Here is a 15,729-nt window from a genome sequence, read left to right as displayed (position 1 = left end):
CCTAGGGAAGACTTAGCACAGAGAACTTTGGTGTATCCTCCATAGGCATCTTCAAACTACAGCTGTACTCCGAACATGCTGCTCACTGTGCACAGCATTCAGAGCTAACCCTGCCTGAGAAGACAGCTGTTGCAAGCTCCTAGTCAAGAATTTGGGAGCAACTGAAACAGCAACAGATCCTGAGAGCCACAAACTCATTTGTGATTTTCATCCACTCAACTGAACTCTTTGTACCTAGGACCACGTGTAACATAACACACTAGTTGTTCCCCCCTTCCCCTCCAAAAGAGTAGTGCTCTTCCTTAAACATGTGAGCTCATACAACCACAAACAAAAGGCAAAAGACTGTGTGTGAGATGTTCTGGGACACAAAGAGTTAATTCTTCAACTATAAATTCTATCACTGTTCAGAGATGATCTACATAGTTCAGGATATAATCTAACATGCTGCTCTTAAAGGAAGTTGTCAGTGTCTGATGGGTTTTTATTACAATTGCTCACTATAAAACGCACTATTTAATTACTGGCATGAAAGTGATTCTAGCATAAAGTAAGAAGGGGAAAACGAGACCTCTCCACCTTTTTAACAGTTAATGCACATGCGCACATAAAAATACAATGCTTTTTCATATGTATTTTTAATGATGCACTGCATTTCCTTAGATATATGGGATATATTTTCTATGTTTATCTCCTTAGATAAGATGCTGTATCAAAAGCGATATTACGATCACAATATATAATTTAAATAAATCTAAAATTGTTGAGATATAGGTCAAGAAGAGATTAGTGATTTCGTGGGCAACGTAACAGCCCATTAAATGGCACACGGTTAAGTGCTCAGCTTCTAAAATACATTATCTTTCCTAAGACATTTCAAGTTGAACTTCTTCTAAGATAAGGCATCTATTCCTAAACTGCTGAATTAGCACTTCTGCAACGTCACGTATAACCTAGAACTTGATATTTTTTTAAACCAGTAAACCAGATTACAGAGCATCCACTCTGCAAGAACATACAGATATTGTAATATAGTCAAAATAAACTAACACAGAACATAGTAACAGGAAATACAGATATTTTTAGGAGCTGTTTTTTCAACAAAGCAGAGCATGAGTCAGAGTTTGACAGAATTTTCTTGGTGTGCATTCAGAGCCTATAAACTGCATGTGTATGTGGCTGGAAAGTATTTGTATTCATTACTTAAGAAAGGACTGAAGATGATGTAGATTGTCTTAACCCTACCGAAAACTCTCGTTCCAGTACAGATCTATTGGGAAAGCAGCATTGTTTGGAAAGAGGCCAGATCAGACAGATGGCACAGAAAAGGGGATCAGGGAAATGTTCAGTGGTGGGAAGTTTCAGTGGCAATGTAACACTTAAAGGACAAAGAAAGCGGTCAGTATCTTGAGCTCCTGATATTGACAAAAAAAAAAAAAAAAGTATGGACAAACAAGACATTTTTCTAAGTTACACCCCATAAATATGATCACTTACGTTTCTGAGAAAGAAATCTGAAATGTTTATTGGCAGTATAAAAACGCACAATTAATCTTAATATACGATCAGAAATGTGTTACTGCTTTCCAAATTAGTACAATATATATATTAAAAAAAACCTTCTTCTTTATTTTTTTCATTATTTTCAAATGATGAAGTAATGTGATTCCTACTATTTTCATGAGCTTCCATAACTTTGTTCTTTTTAAAAGTGATAAGAATATTAAACAGATTCAGTTCAGGAGCACAATCAATAAAGTATGCATTTCACATCATTCTTATTTCACGTAATGCTGCTCACAAAAACCTGAGATAAACAGACACAGCCTCATTTTTCACACACTGAGTTTATGGATGTTCAGTGAAACCCTAACGTAAAGATTTAATCAGATGCAATCAAGCTATCAAAAAAATGAGTCAAGCAGACTGAGTTTTGTTGCCAGCAACACAAAAAATGCTGATGTGGCTCCACTGCCCAGCCACTTTGATTCCCAATTTGAGAGGCTCAAGGAGATGGATGAATCTGAGAAAGAAGTGCTGGGACTCATCCATGCTGCTCTGGGAGATGGGTGGCAGTCAGCCACATGACAGACATCTGCTGAGACATCAGTGAGAACACAGCCAAACTACAGTGAAAGCAATTATCTTTTGCAGACACTCTGAACAGTTTAGGAGAAATATTTCAGAGGTCCTTGCTACCAGGACTCCCACAAATATTTCCATATTAAACCCAAGTCATGTGTATGTACATAGTTTCTGTGCTGGATCCTATCCAGCTCAAATGTGTTGGTAATACAGATCCCGCTGCACCAGTCATCATGACCCACAATTACTTTCATTTGTGCTGCCACAGATAAAGAATTAAAAACGGAAAATGATACCTCCAATATGAAATCCAGCTTTTATTGTTAAGAATATTTCCTTGTCCAGTGACATAAGATCAGTATACTAGCAGGTGGGAAAAAAAACAACTAAAAAGCTTCTCAGAACATAACAGTCATCTCACACAACAAAACTAATGCTGCAACCAAATGCACCACCCTCATCAAAAAGGTAATTGGACAGGGATTTCTTCTGAGCAAATTGTGACAATTTATCCATGTCAGAGTTTATTACCTTACTGTCATGAAACTCTGGTGTAGACTGCCAGGTCATTATCAATACACTAGTTTAAAGCAGTATTTTCCTTCATCAGAAATGCCAAGAAACTTATTGTTTTAATATTTACCAATATTATTTTGTAACAGGTCAGCATTGCTTGTTTTTCTCTTAGAAAGCACTCCGTGCTGAAACCTTTCCTAAAATATTAGGTAACCAGGGTATCAACTGGATTCATACAGCTTCACTACTGTAACATAGATGAAATGGATTGCATCCTGGTTGGGGGGGGGCAGGAGGGAAGAGCTAGTAGTAATGAAAATAAATAGCAACTCTTAACTGTATTTTCTCTTACAGAGTTTTCTAAGATCCCAGATGGTTCTTTTGTCCATTTACAAGAACAGAAATCTGTTTTTGAAATGTGGCTTTATTGTTAACAAAACAACTCATAAACACGGAGCCTCAGTACAAATCTGAACATTCTACATCCTACTGGGTGCCAGCAAGAAAGACAACAAAATAAAACAATGTGGAAACAGCGTTGCAGCACAGAGCACAAGACAAAGTTTTCCCATCTATGCATATTGAGAAGTCTCCAGGCTCTCATCATCTCACAACTTGGTTATTCCAGTGCGTTTCTTCCAATTCTGCTAAACTTGGACCATGTTAGATGGTCAAATAGCTTTACTCTACACTGCACCTCAAGCTGGGGAGGAGTATCTGTTTAGTACACTTCAAATTCTTCCTTCGAACTGTCCTCTACCACTAAGCCAATGAAAAGCTGAAAAAACTGCTGTGCTCCCAGACCATGTTGTCTCATGTCTTTCTGCTCCCCTATCTGTGTCCATCTGTCACCTCTCATCTTACACTATGCAAATTCTGAGGGCCACGGATGGCCTCTTGGCACCAACCAAAGTAAAGCCCTCTGAAAGACTAGGACTCCTTAGAACAGAGAAAAGCACCACAGACCACAGCAAAGTACAGCTGTTGTAAGAGCAGCTGTCTTTGTCAGCTTAACTTCCCTTACTGTAGAAGGGAGAAAAACCCCACCCAGCCTTTCTTTCTACACGTGCCTGCTTACATCCTTTCTTAATGAAACAGCATCACCTTGATTGTGGACATTCCAAAGTACACATCAGTGTCTCACAAAAAGCCTGTCTAACACTCAATCAGTTTTTCCTTCTCATCAGAGAAATAACAAGGTAAAGCTTTAAGAGATCTTGCAAAAACAAACAAACAAAGAGAAAAGAGTCAAAACAACCACTGAGCTGATCCAGAGCCTTACATTCAAAGGAAACACTACATTTACTGTAACAAACTTTGATAAAAGTCTGATGTCACAAAGAAAAACAGGCTTTTGCTGAAATTAGTCAAGTCACCACAGTAAGAGACAGAGCACTCCTCCAGTCCCACCACTGAGTTATTCAGCCATTCCCAGCCACCTGCTGGCAGTTCACACTCCCTCTCCAGCTGCCTTCCTGGAAACCTAACATATTCCAGCTGTTCTGCAGTCCCAGGCCTTAACCCTTGTATCCCCACACAGAGCTAAAGTATTTAAAAGTACTTAAAGTACTCTGACTCACCTTCACTTTTCCTAGGTGCAATGCTGTAACATGATGGAAAGTGCTGCAATAACAGCAGAGTATCAAAGTCCTGGGCTTCAGCAACTCAGGACTTGCTCAAACACAACAGCTGTGAGCAAAGAAATAAAGGAAAAAGAAGAAGGAAAAAATAAAATAAAATAAAATAAAATTTAAAAAGCTGCTTACCTTCAGAAGGCTTCAGGCACGCAGGGAACTCCAGCAAGATACCCTTGCCTCCACTGCCAACCCCAAAATGAGGTCTGGGAAGGGCTGGATCCTGGCTGCACCCCTTCCAGTCACTCAGGGGCATTGCTTACACCTGAGCTCCCTTGGGTTGGTCCTGCCTTCCCACCAGGTGCTCAATCACTGCTTCAGGCCATGACTAAGATTTCTGCTGCACAGGTGATTTCATGTCACACTCGCCATGCATCTCTAGAGAAGGCCTGAGGTGATCCATGAAGACCACAGAGCAAAAGGAAACAGACAGACAGTACCCATTTGGTATTTTAATTCTAACATAAAAATAAATGATAATAGTGTTTTTAGCATTGTCCTTTCTAATTTATCTCTTAGAGAACGAGATTAATCCTTGCTACTCAAAATATATTTTTAAACAAACATACAAACATACATATACATATATATGCACGTGTACACACATATTGGAAAATGACACCAGTGTATTTCCAATTAAGTTAAGATGGCACTTGCATGGAGTTTTGGAATATGCCTCATTTGAAAAACCTAACATTGTTTTCTCTTCCACGGGAGAACTCCAGAAGCATTGATTTAAACCCTGAATTACAAACTTCTTCTTTACTAAACTTGATATGCTCATAAAGCGATCTTAAATTGCCAGATTCATAAAATGGGTGCAAGTCTGAGGCATAGGGATACAGAGCAAGAGACATAACTGTATCTGCTTATCTTCTTGAACAACTGCTGACCATACAATCAGGCAGCTTATGGTGACACATCCTACCAATATACTGTTCAACAATGAAGTTTAACAGAGTTGCTTTACCACGTTCCAGAAAATCACTGTCTCAACTCCCAAGAGCAGAATCTGGTCTTTAAAAGGTGCTAAGTAAGGCACCTAGAGGTACCCAGAAGATCTGCTCTCTGAGTTAGCTGGCAATTTTCTGAATATATTTTCTATTATTTTATTTTTCTTATTCAAATGGCTTCAAATGGTGATTTGGGCAGCTGGAACCTAGGGGCATATTTGCTTCATTACATATATTATTTAGTCAGCTGGAGCTGATTTTTTATTAATATACAGATGGACACAGAAAATCTTCAAAGACCTTACAAATGTATTTTGTTTTAAATGTAAATACCACGCTGGTATCATTAATAGCCAAACTAGCTTGTTTCTATTAGCACTGTATGCCTGATATGCCAATAATCTCCAGGCTTTATTTTTCGTGATATAAATTTTCATTAAGCCCAAGGAGGGCCCTTTCTGTCTTTCCTGACTGATTCGGGTTTAATTGGCCTCTAAGGATAGTAAGCTGCTTGGGGGTTCTTTTAGAGTCTGTGTGCCTCTGCTGCTTTGCCAAATATTTTTTTTATTATTATTTCATCCAGTAATTTGTTTCCATCAGCTTCTTTTCTCCATTTTCCCTGCCACAGACAAAGCTGCTACATTTTTATCTCATCATATTTCATAAACACCCATCAGTGTTCTCTAAAGACACCTTATTTTTCAGGTAGCTCCGCCTTTTCTTTCCAAGTCTCTTCTGTTATGTCCTAAAAAATGTTTAGTTAAAAGACCTTTGCACATCATCTCCACCACAGTCTACCTGAACATCCATAATAGATGTGTGGGCTGACCACACTATTTAACCTCTTTCCAGCAAGGCCAAGCTGAGTATAAAATAGTCGGAAAAAAACTGAGATGAATCTATAAGGAACTCAAAGAATTTCATTATAACTGTGCAATTTCCTGATTTTTTATTCTCTTCAGTGTGGGTACAGAAGCCTCTATTTCAGCTACACATTTCCATGAGCACTACTAAATCTGTTATTTGCCTGCTGTATTTCTAACTGTGCTTCCATCATTTCAGAAATAGTGCCATTCTTCCACAGCAATTAGCAGTTTTTTAAGCTGCTAGCTCCCACTTTGTTTCATCAGGCTCTATTTGCAGCCTGTAGTCCTCTACTCATCTTTTTTCTATTCTAAAGGTGCATTTCCAACCATAAAGTTTGCAGCCATCTACTCACAGGCAAACATCCAAATCAATGGCCATTCCAATGACTGAGTACTCTGAGAGCCAAGCTTTGCCTAAGAGAGCTTGTGATCTGTTACAGGTGATATTCAGGTTTTCAGCAGTGTGAACTACAGTCTTTAAACCACAACATTCTCAAAGATGCTGTGGGCTGCCACGATCATGTCATTATTTTTATGTTCAACAGCCTTTAAAATGGAAGACACGGCTCTTGTAGGATTTGGTGAAGTTCTAAATAACAGTAACACAAACTATAGTAGGAGGACTGGTGCAAAATCAATAAATTATTGCACAACATTTTTTATTTCAGAGAACTTAGGTATGCACAGGAAGGATAAAAATATATATAATTTGTACCTGCTGTATCAGAGACTGAAGACAGAAGAATGGATTCCAGAGAGATAAAAAGAGAAGGGATCGAGCGAGAAAAAGTGTCAAGATGGACTCAGAGAGAGCTGACAGAAGCTGTCTGCTTCTGACTCAGATGTAGAAGACATTTCCCATTAAAACAGCTGTCTCAAATTAACACCCTGAATGAAATTCTGTATCCTCTGAACATCAATGAAGACAAAATTCCTTGGGGAAAGAAAACCCTATAATCCTTAAACTAAAACCAAATAACTGGATGGGTGTTTAAGGCTGCCATTGGGAGACTTTCTGTAGGTTTTCTTGAAATGGAGAAAAACTTTGAAGTGAGTAGATACATGCAAGTTTAACTATTTCATGCAAACATTTATGCTTAGCTCGCTGATTAGAAGCAGGAGAGCACGGTCTCCTAGTTCACATACCTATAACCAAATTTGGACCTTTTCACTACCCTCATCTTCCTTAGAATGCACGGTTTTCACGTTCCAAGAAGTGTAAATCCATCATAACAAGGAGTAATATTTCATGGCCTTGGTAGATTTACATATACAAAGATAAATCAAAAGACACAAGATCTCTTTTATAAGCTCAGTGAGCATCAAATACTGTACCTGTGTGTCAGACTGTTTCTGAAGTCTTGGCTTGACAGGACCACACTTTGCTCATCTGCTATGCAGTCTCTTCAGCACACACTCAATTGACAGACTGCAAGCTGTGCTGCCAAACACAAAGCAAGAAAAGAGCAGAAAACTTTTGGCTTCAATGGTCTTATCCAGCTGTTGCTGCTTCAAGTGCCCCTTAGATTAAGCACAGGTTAAATTATACTCAAAAGGAAATGTCATTTCAAATCGCAAGGATCACTAATATGTACTAACAATGCACAAATCACATTATGCATGCGTTCACCGGTCCTTAAGCGTTCAGCCTGCAAAGTGTTTACATTCAATATGTCAAATGTGAGGGTTTTTTTGTTTTTTTTGTTTGTTTTTAAATTAGGTAACTTTATAATTATTTTTTAAATGCAATGTAATGTTTCACGATTGTTTACATGCTCTGACTCCATAATCTACCATCCTTTCCTAACATACCTGGTGCTGAACTTGAAAACCAGCCTGTTTCTAAGCTATGGAAAAGGTTATGACCACCAGGACACAATTTAGAGCCCTTGCTCATAATAACAAAGTTTCATTCAACGCTTCCATAGTCTAACACTAAAGGGAGCTTTGCTATGTAAATCCCTTACTACTGTCATAAACGTAGATGTGAGCCAAACTCCTTAATGAAAACATAAAACTTGTTTGCCATCAATAAATTATGAGTGCACATATTTAATTACACTTTTTAATGAAAATTATGGTTTTGCTTACTTGTGTAGGCTTTACGGTATGAAGTTATAAAGACTGGGTAATCTAACTTTGTGCTGCTTTTAAAACCTATGCAGTGACTGAACACAGCTATCCAGAAATAGCTCTTCTACCTTATTTAACCTCACAGAGGTAAAGGCTGCTCACAGTGATGTTGGACCACAGCTAATTCCTGGCTCCCTTTTCAATTTGTTTTCACACCTGGCCTCTTACACACAGATGAGAACAAAGCTTTGACCGCTTTTACCCCAAAGCTTTCTGTCTACCACAGATAAACGAGGCTGACAGACAGGAGGCACCTGCTGCTCTTATTCGAGAAGGCAAGAGGGCCAAGAGGCTTCTCAGAAACATGGAGAACTATGGAGAGGCAGTGAGAGGGCTGAGGCTGGGAGGTGACAGTTCACCCCCTGTAACTGATCCTGAAGCCAGAGTGAAGCCACTTCTGTACTGATACCTGGTATCATGCACACTGAGAGGAAAAAGCAGTAAAATATGCCAGGTCCTGCTATTTTAATCCTTCATATAAATATCAAATGGGGGAGATCGTGGTTTTCTTTTTTCTTCTTTTCTTTTTCCTTAAGGAAATACAAGAGAAGTCCTGAAATGTCTTAAGTATTGATATCTTTTTAAAAGGTGTGTTATTTATAGAAGAGACTTGAGTAGCTCCTTTGGAAGCATTTCAAGTTGTTAAATAATTATGTATTTAGGACACACTATATTTAGAAAAAAACCATCTATGAATGTACACGGCAAAATTACTACTAAATCCTGTTATCTCAGGCAGAAACTCTGGCATAAATAATCACAGAATTATAGACTTTTTTTTTTTTTCTTTCTCTTCCTTTTTTTTTTTTTTTTTTTTCTTCTCCCTGGGAGTTCAGCTAAGAAAGGAAGATCTGGGCCTGCGTGCGACGGTGCTCACATCTGCAGCATCCCTCACATGGCCCCAAAACTATGTCAGACACCACATACCTGTAAACCCAGCCCACACTGCTCTCAGCCCCTGCTGGACCCCAAACACCCCTACAGAGGAAAGGGTGGAAGGAAGAGGCTCTGTGGGCCACAGAGCCTGTCCTAACACTAGACTGTGGGGTCCCCCCCACAGGGCCTGGACCTTTACTCAGAAGCAGGACCTGGTGCTTAATTTTCAATCCAGGTCCTAAACCCTGCTGTTCTTGTCTTTAAAATGAAGTGATGGGATTCAACTAAGGCACCTCTCAAGTGACATTCCACAATTCAATCATTAATTCATATCTATCTTCTTACATTGTCAAAGCCTTCAGTAATACAGACTTATCATGAGGCTAAAAGTCCTCAACCTATAATGCATTTGTATGGCAAACCTCAGTCTAGCACACACTGTCGTGGCTTGTGGTACCATCTGAAGGGGCAAGCGAGCTGGCAGGAGAATCATTTAAGGGGAAAAGCAGTACACAATGCAGCAAAGAACCAAAAGGGAGTAAGGAGTGCTTTGAAAGCATCATAAATGCTGGAAAGCTTTATGTGGAATACAGATGTAGTACTGCAATACAGCCCTGCTTCAGCCACACCAAAACAATGAATGCTTATTTATGTTAAATCCATAGCAGAGGTCCCTGCTGTGATCCAAGGCTTACAGAGTAAGAGATGCAGGCAGTGCCAAGTCAGCTTAGGCTGAACACCTCTGAAACAGATGAAAAACACGACCATAAAGAGTAGAGGCTCGGAGAAGTGGAAGGACTGGAGAAAAGCCTTGTGGTCGGTCATAGCCAAGCTAGCAGTACAAGAAATGGCTTCTTACATTTCAGGAGACATGCTTTGCACTGATAAGCCTCCCATTCACATCATTCGTGGCACTAGAACTACACTCTGGTAGTACTGGGGAAAAACATGTTAACTATCCCAAAAACCTACAAGGAATAAAAGCAGTAAAATTATTTTGTATTCAGCTACCTTCCCTATGTAGTGTTAATGATGTATGCACTAGCTTAGACAGAGAGAATATAAATGAGGGATTAATTTAATAAGTAAACATATTTTGTCCATGCCCAGATCAACCATCTGAGTGCTCTTTTCTTCTCATGGGCCAACTTTTCTTGAGAAAGATGATGGATTATGCAACGCCACCTACCAAACTAATTAATTATGGTAGAATGTCGCTTACTACTGTCATCTAGCAGCCTACAGTCATTGCAAAGCCATTCTCATTCAACTACTTTTTTTTTGGGGGGGGGGGNCAGTGCCAAGTCAGCTTAGGCTGAACACCTCTGAAACAGATGAAGAACATGACCATAAAGAGTAGAGGCTCGGAGAAGTGGAAGGACTGGAGAAATAGAGAGAGAAGCAAGTTTTTTATCTGTAGACATGCCACCAGTATGTCTAAGATTGAAGCTGCCAGTCCTTTCAGAAGAGATGAGAACGCTGTAACACTGAGTCTTGCTCTGGAACTTCCCTTAGTGGTGTCTATCTCATGTTAAGTTCAAAATCAATGCCAAGTGGGCCTTTTCAGCTGGAAAGGAATCATAGCAGAGAGCAGAAGGCTGTTTCCTTGCCGACAACTTCCACAGCATTATTTCGCCCATTTGGTAACGTTTGCCTTTGAGAATACGTACCCCAACTTACCCTGACAGGCTCAGTCAGACGCAAACCAGCAGTACCCACCAGTGTGCAATATGGATTCAACTCCTAATAGCGATGCTGAAGGTGGCACAGGGTCTTTGTCTGACAGGCGTTCAGAGAAGAACAGCTGTATTTAATTTAGTTTGCAGACTTTGCTTTTTGTTTTCATTGATTTCAAAGCATGCAAACCTTGAACTTCCCTTGTATGGGCAATTTCAAGTCCCAAAGACCAATAAACTACAGGAGCCAGTGTACAAAATTTGCCACCAGCTATCACCATGACAGATCAAAAACTACCACCCAGTGAACCGTCAATGACCTTTCTGGCTTCTGGCACAAAACACAAAGTCTACAAATAACTGCACTTTTTCACATATGCATATACAGAAAACTTTAAGATAAATTATACACGTTCCACAAATACTTCAGTTCCAAACGCAAAGGCTGAGACACTGTGCAAAGTAAATAATAAAGCACAGTTGTAAGTTACTTCAATCTTTGAAATAACTGTAAAAACAAATAAACCATCAACCAAGTAAACAAACAAACAAACCCCATCAGCTGGGAAGGTGTGGTCACATTTTAGTCATTTAACTGCTGATCCCTTTTGGAGCAATTCCTGATACTGCACAGAGCACCTACACATCTGACCATGATTCCAGCACATGTCCCACAAACACGGATCTTAGGGAAAATGTACCAGAATGTGCTGCAGTCGTACTGAACCGCAATTCTGGAGCAACAAATGGCAACTGCCTTTTTATAGAACAGATAATCTGCCAGAGAAGATCTGAGTCAGCCACATCGGCCTCTTCCATGCTATTCACTAACGCGCACTCTGCACTTCTGGTGGCGATGGCAATGGTAGAAAGCTGGAGGAAAGAGAGCCGTATGCTCATTCATTTTTAAAGAAGCTAATAACTATTTGACAGGTGGCTGTTATGTCCGTTCCCCCACTCCCTACTAGCATAAATAACTTATTAGAAAACATACCAGTTTTCCTGAAGTCACTGGGAAGGCTCGTCCTGATTCCAGAATCTCAAAACACCTCAAACCAAAACCTGATGTTTTCTGTTTGGAGGAGCTGAAAGAAGAGCTCTTCTGAGTCTCCTCCAAGAGAAAAGCCTGTATTTTAAAACCAGTTGTTTCATTCTCCCTACAATCACGTCGCCTCTTGGCCTGGTAAGTAGCAATGATTAAAACCTTTTCTTTTCTGCAAGAATTGGTTGTACTTTGTAAATAACAAGGACCCAACCATTATTTCATTCAGGAACAAGCCCAGAAATTCTTAGATTATAACAAGTCTATGTCCAGACCTTGTACTTACTGAAAATGAATACCCTGCTGTTGAAATTGAAATTATAGGCCTTTCAAGCTCATGCTGTTGCAGAAGCAGTTCTAAGGTCTTTTTAATTAACAATTACATCAAGCTTCAAGAGATAAAACAACCAGTGATGTAAAGACTAAGACTAGACTACTATGGTTGTCTACAGAGTACCATACCAAAAACCTATACCAAAATCCTCCTAAGAAAATAAGTGCATAAAACAGCATAGATTTTACCAACAAGCAAGAAACATGGCAATACATGAAGAACTGTGATTCACAGATAAGCTCAGAAAGTCTTCTACATATGGCATAATTTTGCCATGGTATCATGACTGGCATCCTTGGTGCCAGGGATGAGCAGAGACCTTTCAAAAGTCCTTACCGTGCAACATGTGGAAACACAGCAGCATTCCTGAATGTAAACACCGTGGCTACAAGCCATTAGCAGGATGGCTCTTTTACTGTAGGCTTTCCATCAGATTTTACCTACATGTTTCCAGTTATTTCTTCCAAATCTTCTACCTTTCAAACCTACGTAGCAACAAAATATTCTTCTAAACTGTCACCACCAAAAACACGCTGTGAACTAAACAGTTATTGGAAACCAATCCCATTCCACCTGCCTAAACAAGGTGGATTCAGAGGACATAAGAACATACACAGCATCCATGGAACAGAACAGTGCAAGCTTAAGCAGAACTCTCTCTCATCTCCTGTATGGCTGCTCTTCTGCCTTCCCAACCAATTTCCACTCTCTCATTTTATTAAATAGAAGACTGGACTGATGGTGATTACCTCTCTTTTCCCTGTACCAGTCAAATCCTGATTCTCTGAGTCTCAAAAGATTGGCATTTATTTTTTCTTCCAGTAAACTGCAAATGCGGAAAATCTTCCTTTCATGACATTTTCCAGGTCTCCTCAGCTGAGCTCTAGCTGGCTTATCTTAAATGATCTTCGCCTGTTCCCTGGCAGTCTGATACTCCTAGACTTTAGACTTCAGACTTCTTTTGTCACAAATACAAGCCTTATACCTTTATTCAAGCACCACAATACAACAATTAATCTCTTTGTCTCAGTTCTTGCTGGTCCTTCTTTCACCAACATAAAGTTTCACCTCAATCTTCCAGCCTCATTTTTTTAAGCTGGCAGGCTTTTTCCCCATGTACTTACTATTTCTTCCCATGCTTTAAGCTAAAGGCCATTGTAATTCTTATATACATTTCATCATGAAATCTGTAAGTATTCTTGTATTTAAGCATTGTGGGATCTAAATGCAACTTACTATTTCTATAGGATGGTCCCCCTATTTTCTTCACACTCTACTCATCTCAATGACAAATAAACAAGCACAGCACCTCCAGTATAGTACAGGAATGCCTGAGCACTCATGTACTGGAAAGAGGTGACACCTTACCATCTCTGCACCCACAAGGAAAGGAAACACCAACTTACATCCCACCACCCATTTCCTACCATCTGAAAATAGAAAATATCCCAGGCAATCAAGATACGTTACGAAATCACATCTTATCCGTCAGCAAAGAAGAACAGTAAACTCAAGTCAAAAGAAAAAAAAAATAGTGTTTTATTAACTACCACACTGTTATAATACACTTTAAACGTACAATAAGGTAGCCTTTAAATTTGAGGTGGTTTTAAGAGTAACAAATGAACAGATTTCCAAATGTTTGTAAATAGGTGAACTGCAGTAATTATTGTTGTACATTTTTTGGAAAATGGTATAGCACTTATAGACTGGCTATATAGCTTCATTTTGTACATTGTTCTATAATCGAAAATATAAACAGTAATTAAAAAAAGAAAATTCAGCATAATAAAAAACATATATGTTTATCAGTTAAATGTACTGGATACATACAATTTTTAAGGGAAGAAGCAAAAAAGGAAAGATGGCTGATATTTAAATGCAGATTGACTAACCAAAAACTAAACAACAAACAAATAAAAACCTCATAAAACCCCTAGTTCACTATGACTATATCCATATGTTTAGGAGTACTGTCAATATGGAAGTGATCTTTCCGTTGTACTTGCATATGTTATATTTTACTGGTAATTTACATGATGGCTTTTAAGGCCCTGGCAGACAGATGATTTTGGAAAAGGATTTGATATAAATCACTGCTGAGACGCAATACACCTTATTTTTGGTCCTCCAATGTTCAAGAGAAGGGATTTACTTCACTAACATTTGCCTTACCACCCAAATGCCTCAACCTATACATACTTTTTTTTTCTTTTTTTTTTTTTTTTTTAAGCATTTTAAGTTTTTTTAACATTGGTTATATTGCCCACCTTGGTTATTGAAAGAATATCAACAAGACATCATTTTGGCAAATTAAATCTTAAACATGGCTTTTCAATAGGATTTAAAAGGTGACTATCCCTAGAGCTCCATGTTAAAATGTAGTTTTCAAAATCTTACAAGAGTAATGCTTAAAATATTGTACATAGTTAACCTAATTAAAATAATTAGCTTCAAAATGACAAGTTGATGAGCTAAGTAAAGCCTACACTATGTAACATTTGCTTGGAAACTTGATTTGTCAGTTATGCATAATAAAAATTCCAGTCATCAAGAAAATTACAAAATTTCTTTTATCATAACATGATTTCTTTTCACCCATCAACTTCTTTTATCTTACAATAGATAAATACCAACATGTTCTCATTTTTTTTTTACTTTTTTTTTACACTAAACCACACAGGATTGATGCATTTGGTTAGACTACCATTTTACCATTTCCGTCGTTAAATTCTTTTTTGTTTTTTTGTGTTTTGTTTTTTTTAATATAACTTGGTAAAATTTCATCTCTTCTAGATTCCAAAAGTACCTACAAAACCCATGCAATTTTACCATTTTAATATACTATGGAATATCATACAAAGTAAGGCATTTCAGTGTCATGTATAACCAAGTTACTGTCAATCCAAAAATTTCTGCACATCAATAAAAAGATATCTAAGAACTTAGGAACAATATTCTTCTCACTACTGTATAAAAATAACCACAATTAATAGGTATCTTGTGTAATATTTACTCCATTGTCTCGTTTCCCGAAACTGTGACAAGCTGTAAAGGTATTTCAGTGTTGGTAAGAATATCTTGATTGCTGGTGCCAGATGTATTAACAGTTCCTATTCCTGAAACAGAACCTTGTTGAATATTTGCAAGGATAAGTGTTGTTCCTCCTGCAGTAATCAAAGTATCATCAGATGTTGCTTCTACTGATGCCAGCACTGTACTGCTAGAGTGAATGCCTTTCTTATTCTGGTGTGTTTTAATGTGTTTGGCAAGGTGGTCACTTCTCATAAAGCGTTTAGAACATTCCGGACAGACAAATTTCTTCTCACCTGTCACACAAGAAAAAAGAAGACAAAAGGAGAAATATGAACACTGCATTCCAGTATCTCTAACAGATGCTCTAACCATGAAACTATAAGATACAGAATGATGCACCATCACGTGTTCTTCCTCAATTTCCTGAATTATATTAAACCCCCCTGGACATCCAGCCCTCCATTTTCCTTTCTGCTTGAGAAAAATAAAATAAAATAAAATAAAATAAAATAAAATAAAATAAAATAAAATAAAATAAAATAAAATAAAATAAAATAAAATAAAATAAAATAAAATAA

The 15,729-nt window shown here is 38.3% G+C and overlaps 1 protein-coding gene across 4 annotated transcripts in view; it reads right to left on the bottom strand.

Moving 5' to 3' along the window:
- Positions 1-13,630: 13,630 nt before the first annotated feature.
- Positions 13,631-15,729, bottom strand: part of SP3 (Sp3 transcription factor) — a 30,204-nt gene continuing 28,105 nt past the window's right edge. For all 4 annotated transcript variants that reach the window (XM_015868441.2, XM_015868442.2, XM_015868443.2 and 1 more), the window contains one exon: positions 13,631-15,444. In XM_015868441.2, the coding sequence (XP_015723927.1) occupies positions 15,128-15,444 (317 nt within the window). In that variant the 3' untranslated portion in view covers positions 13,631-15,127. The remainder of the gene's footprint in view (positions 15,445-15,729) is intronic.

The sequence above is a fragment of the Coturnix japonica genome, chromosome 7 (genome assembly GCF_001577835.2).
Source record: "Coturnix japonica isolate 7356 chromosome 7, Coturnix japonica 2.1, whole genome shotgun sequence".
NCBI classification, from domain to species: domain Eukaryota; kingdom Metazoa; phylum Chordata; class Aves; order Galliformes; family Phasianidae; genus Coturnix; species Coturnix japonica.
This window is presented reverse-complemented; position numbering and strand designations above follow the sequence as displayed.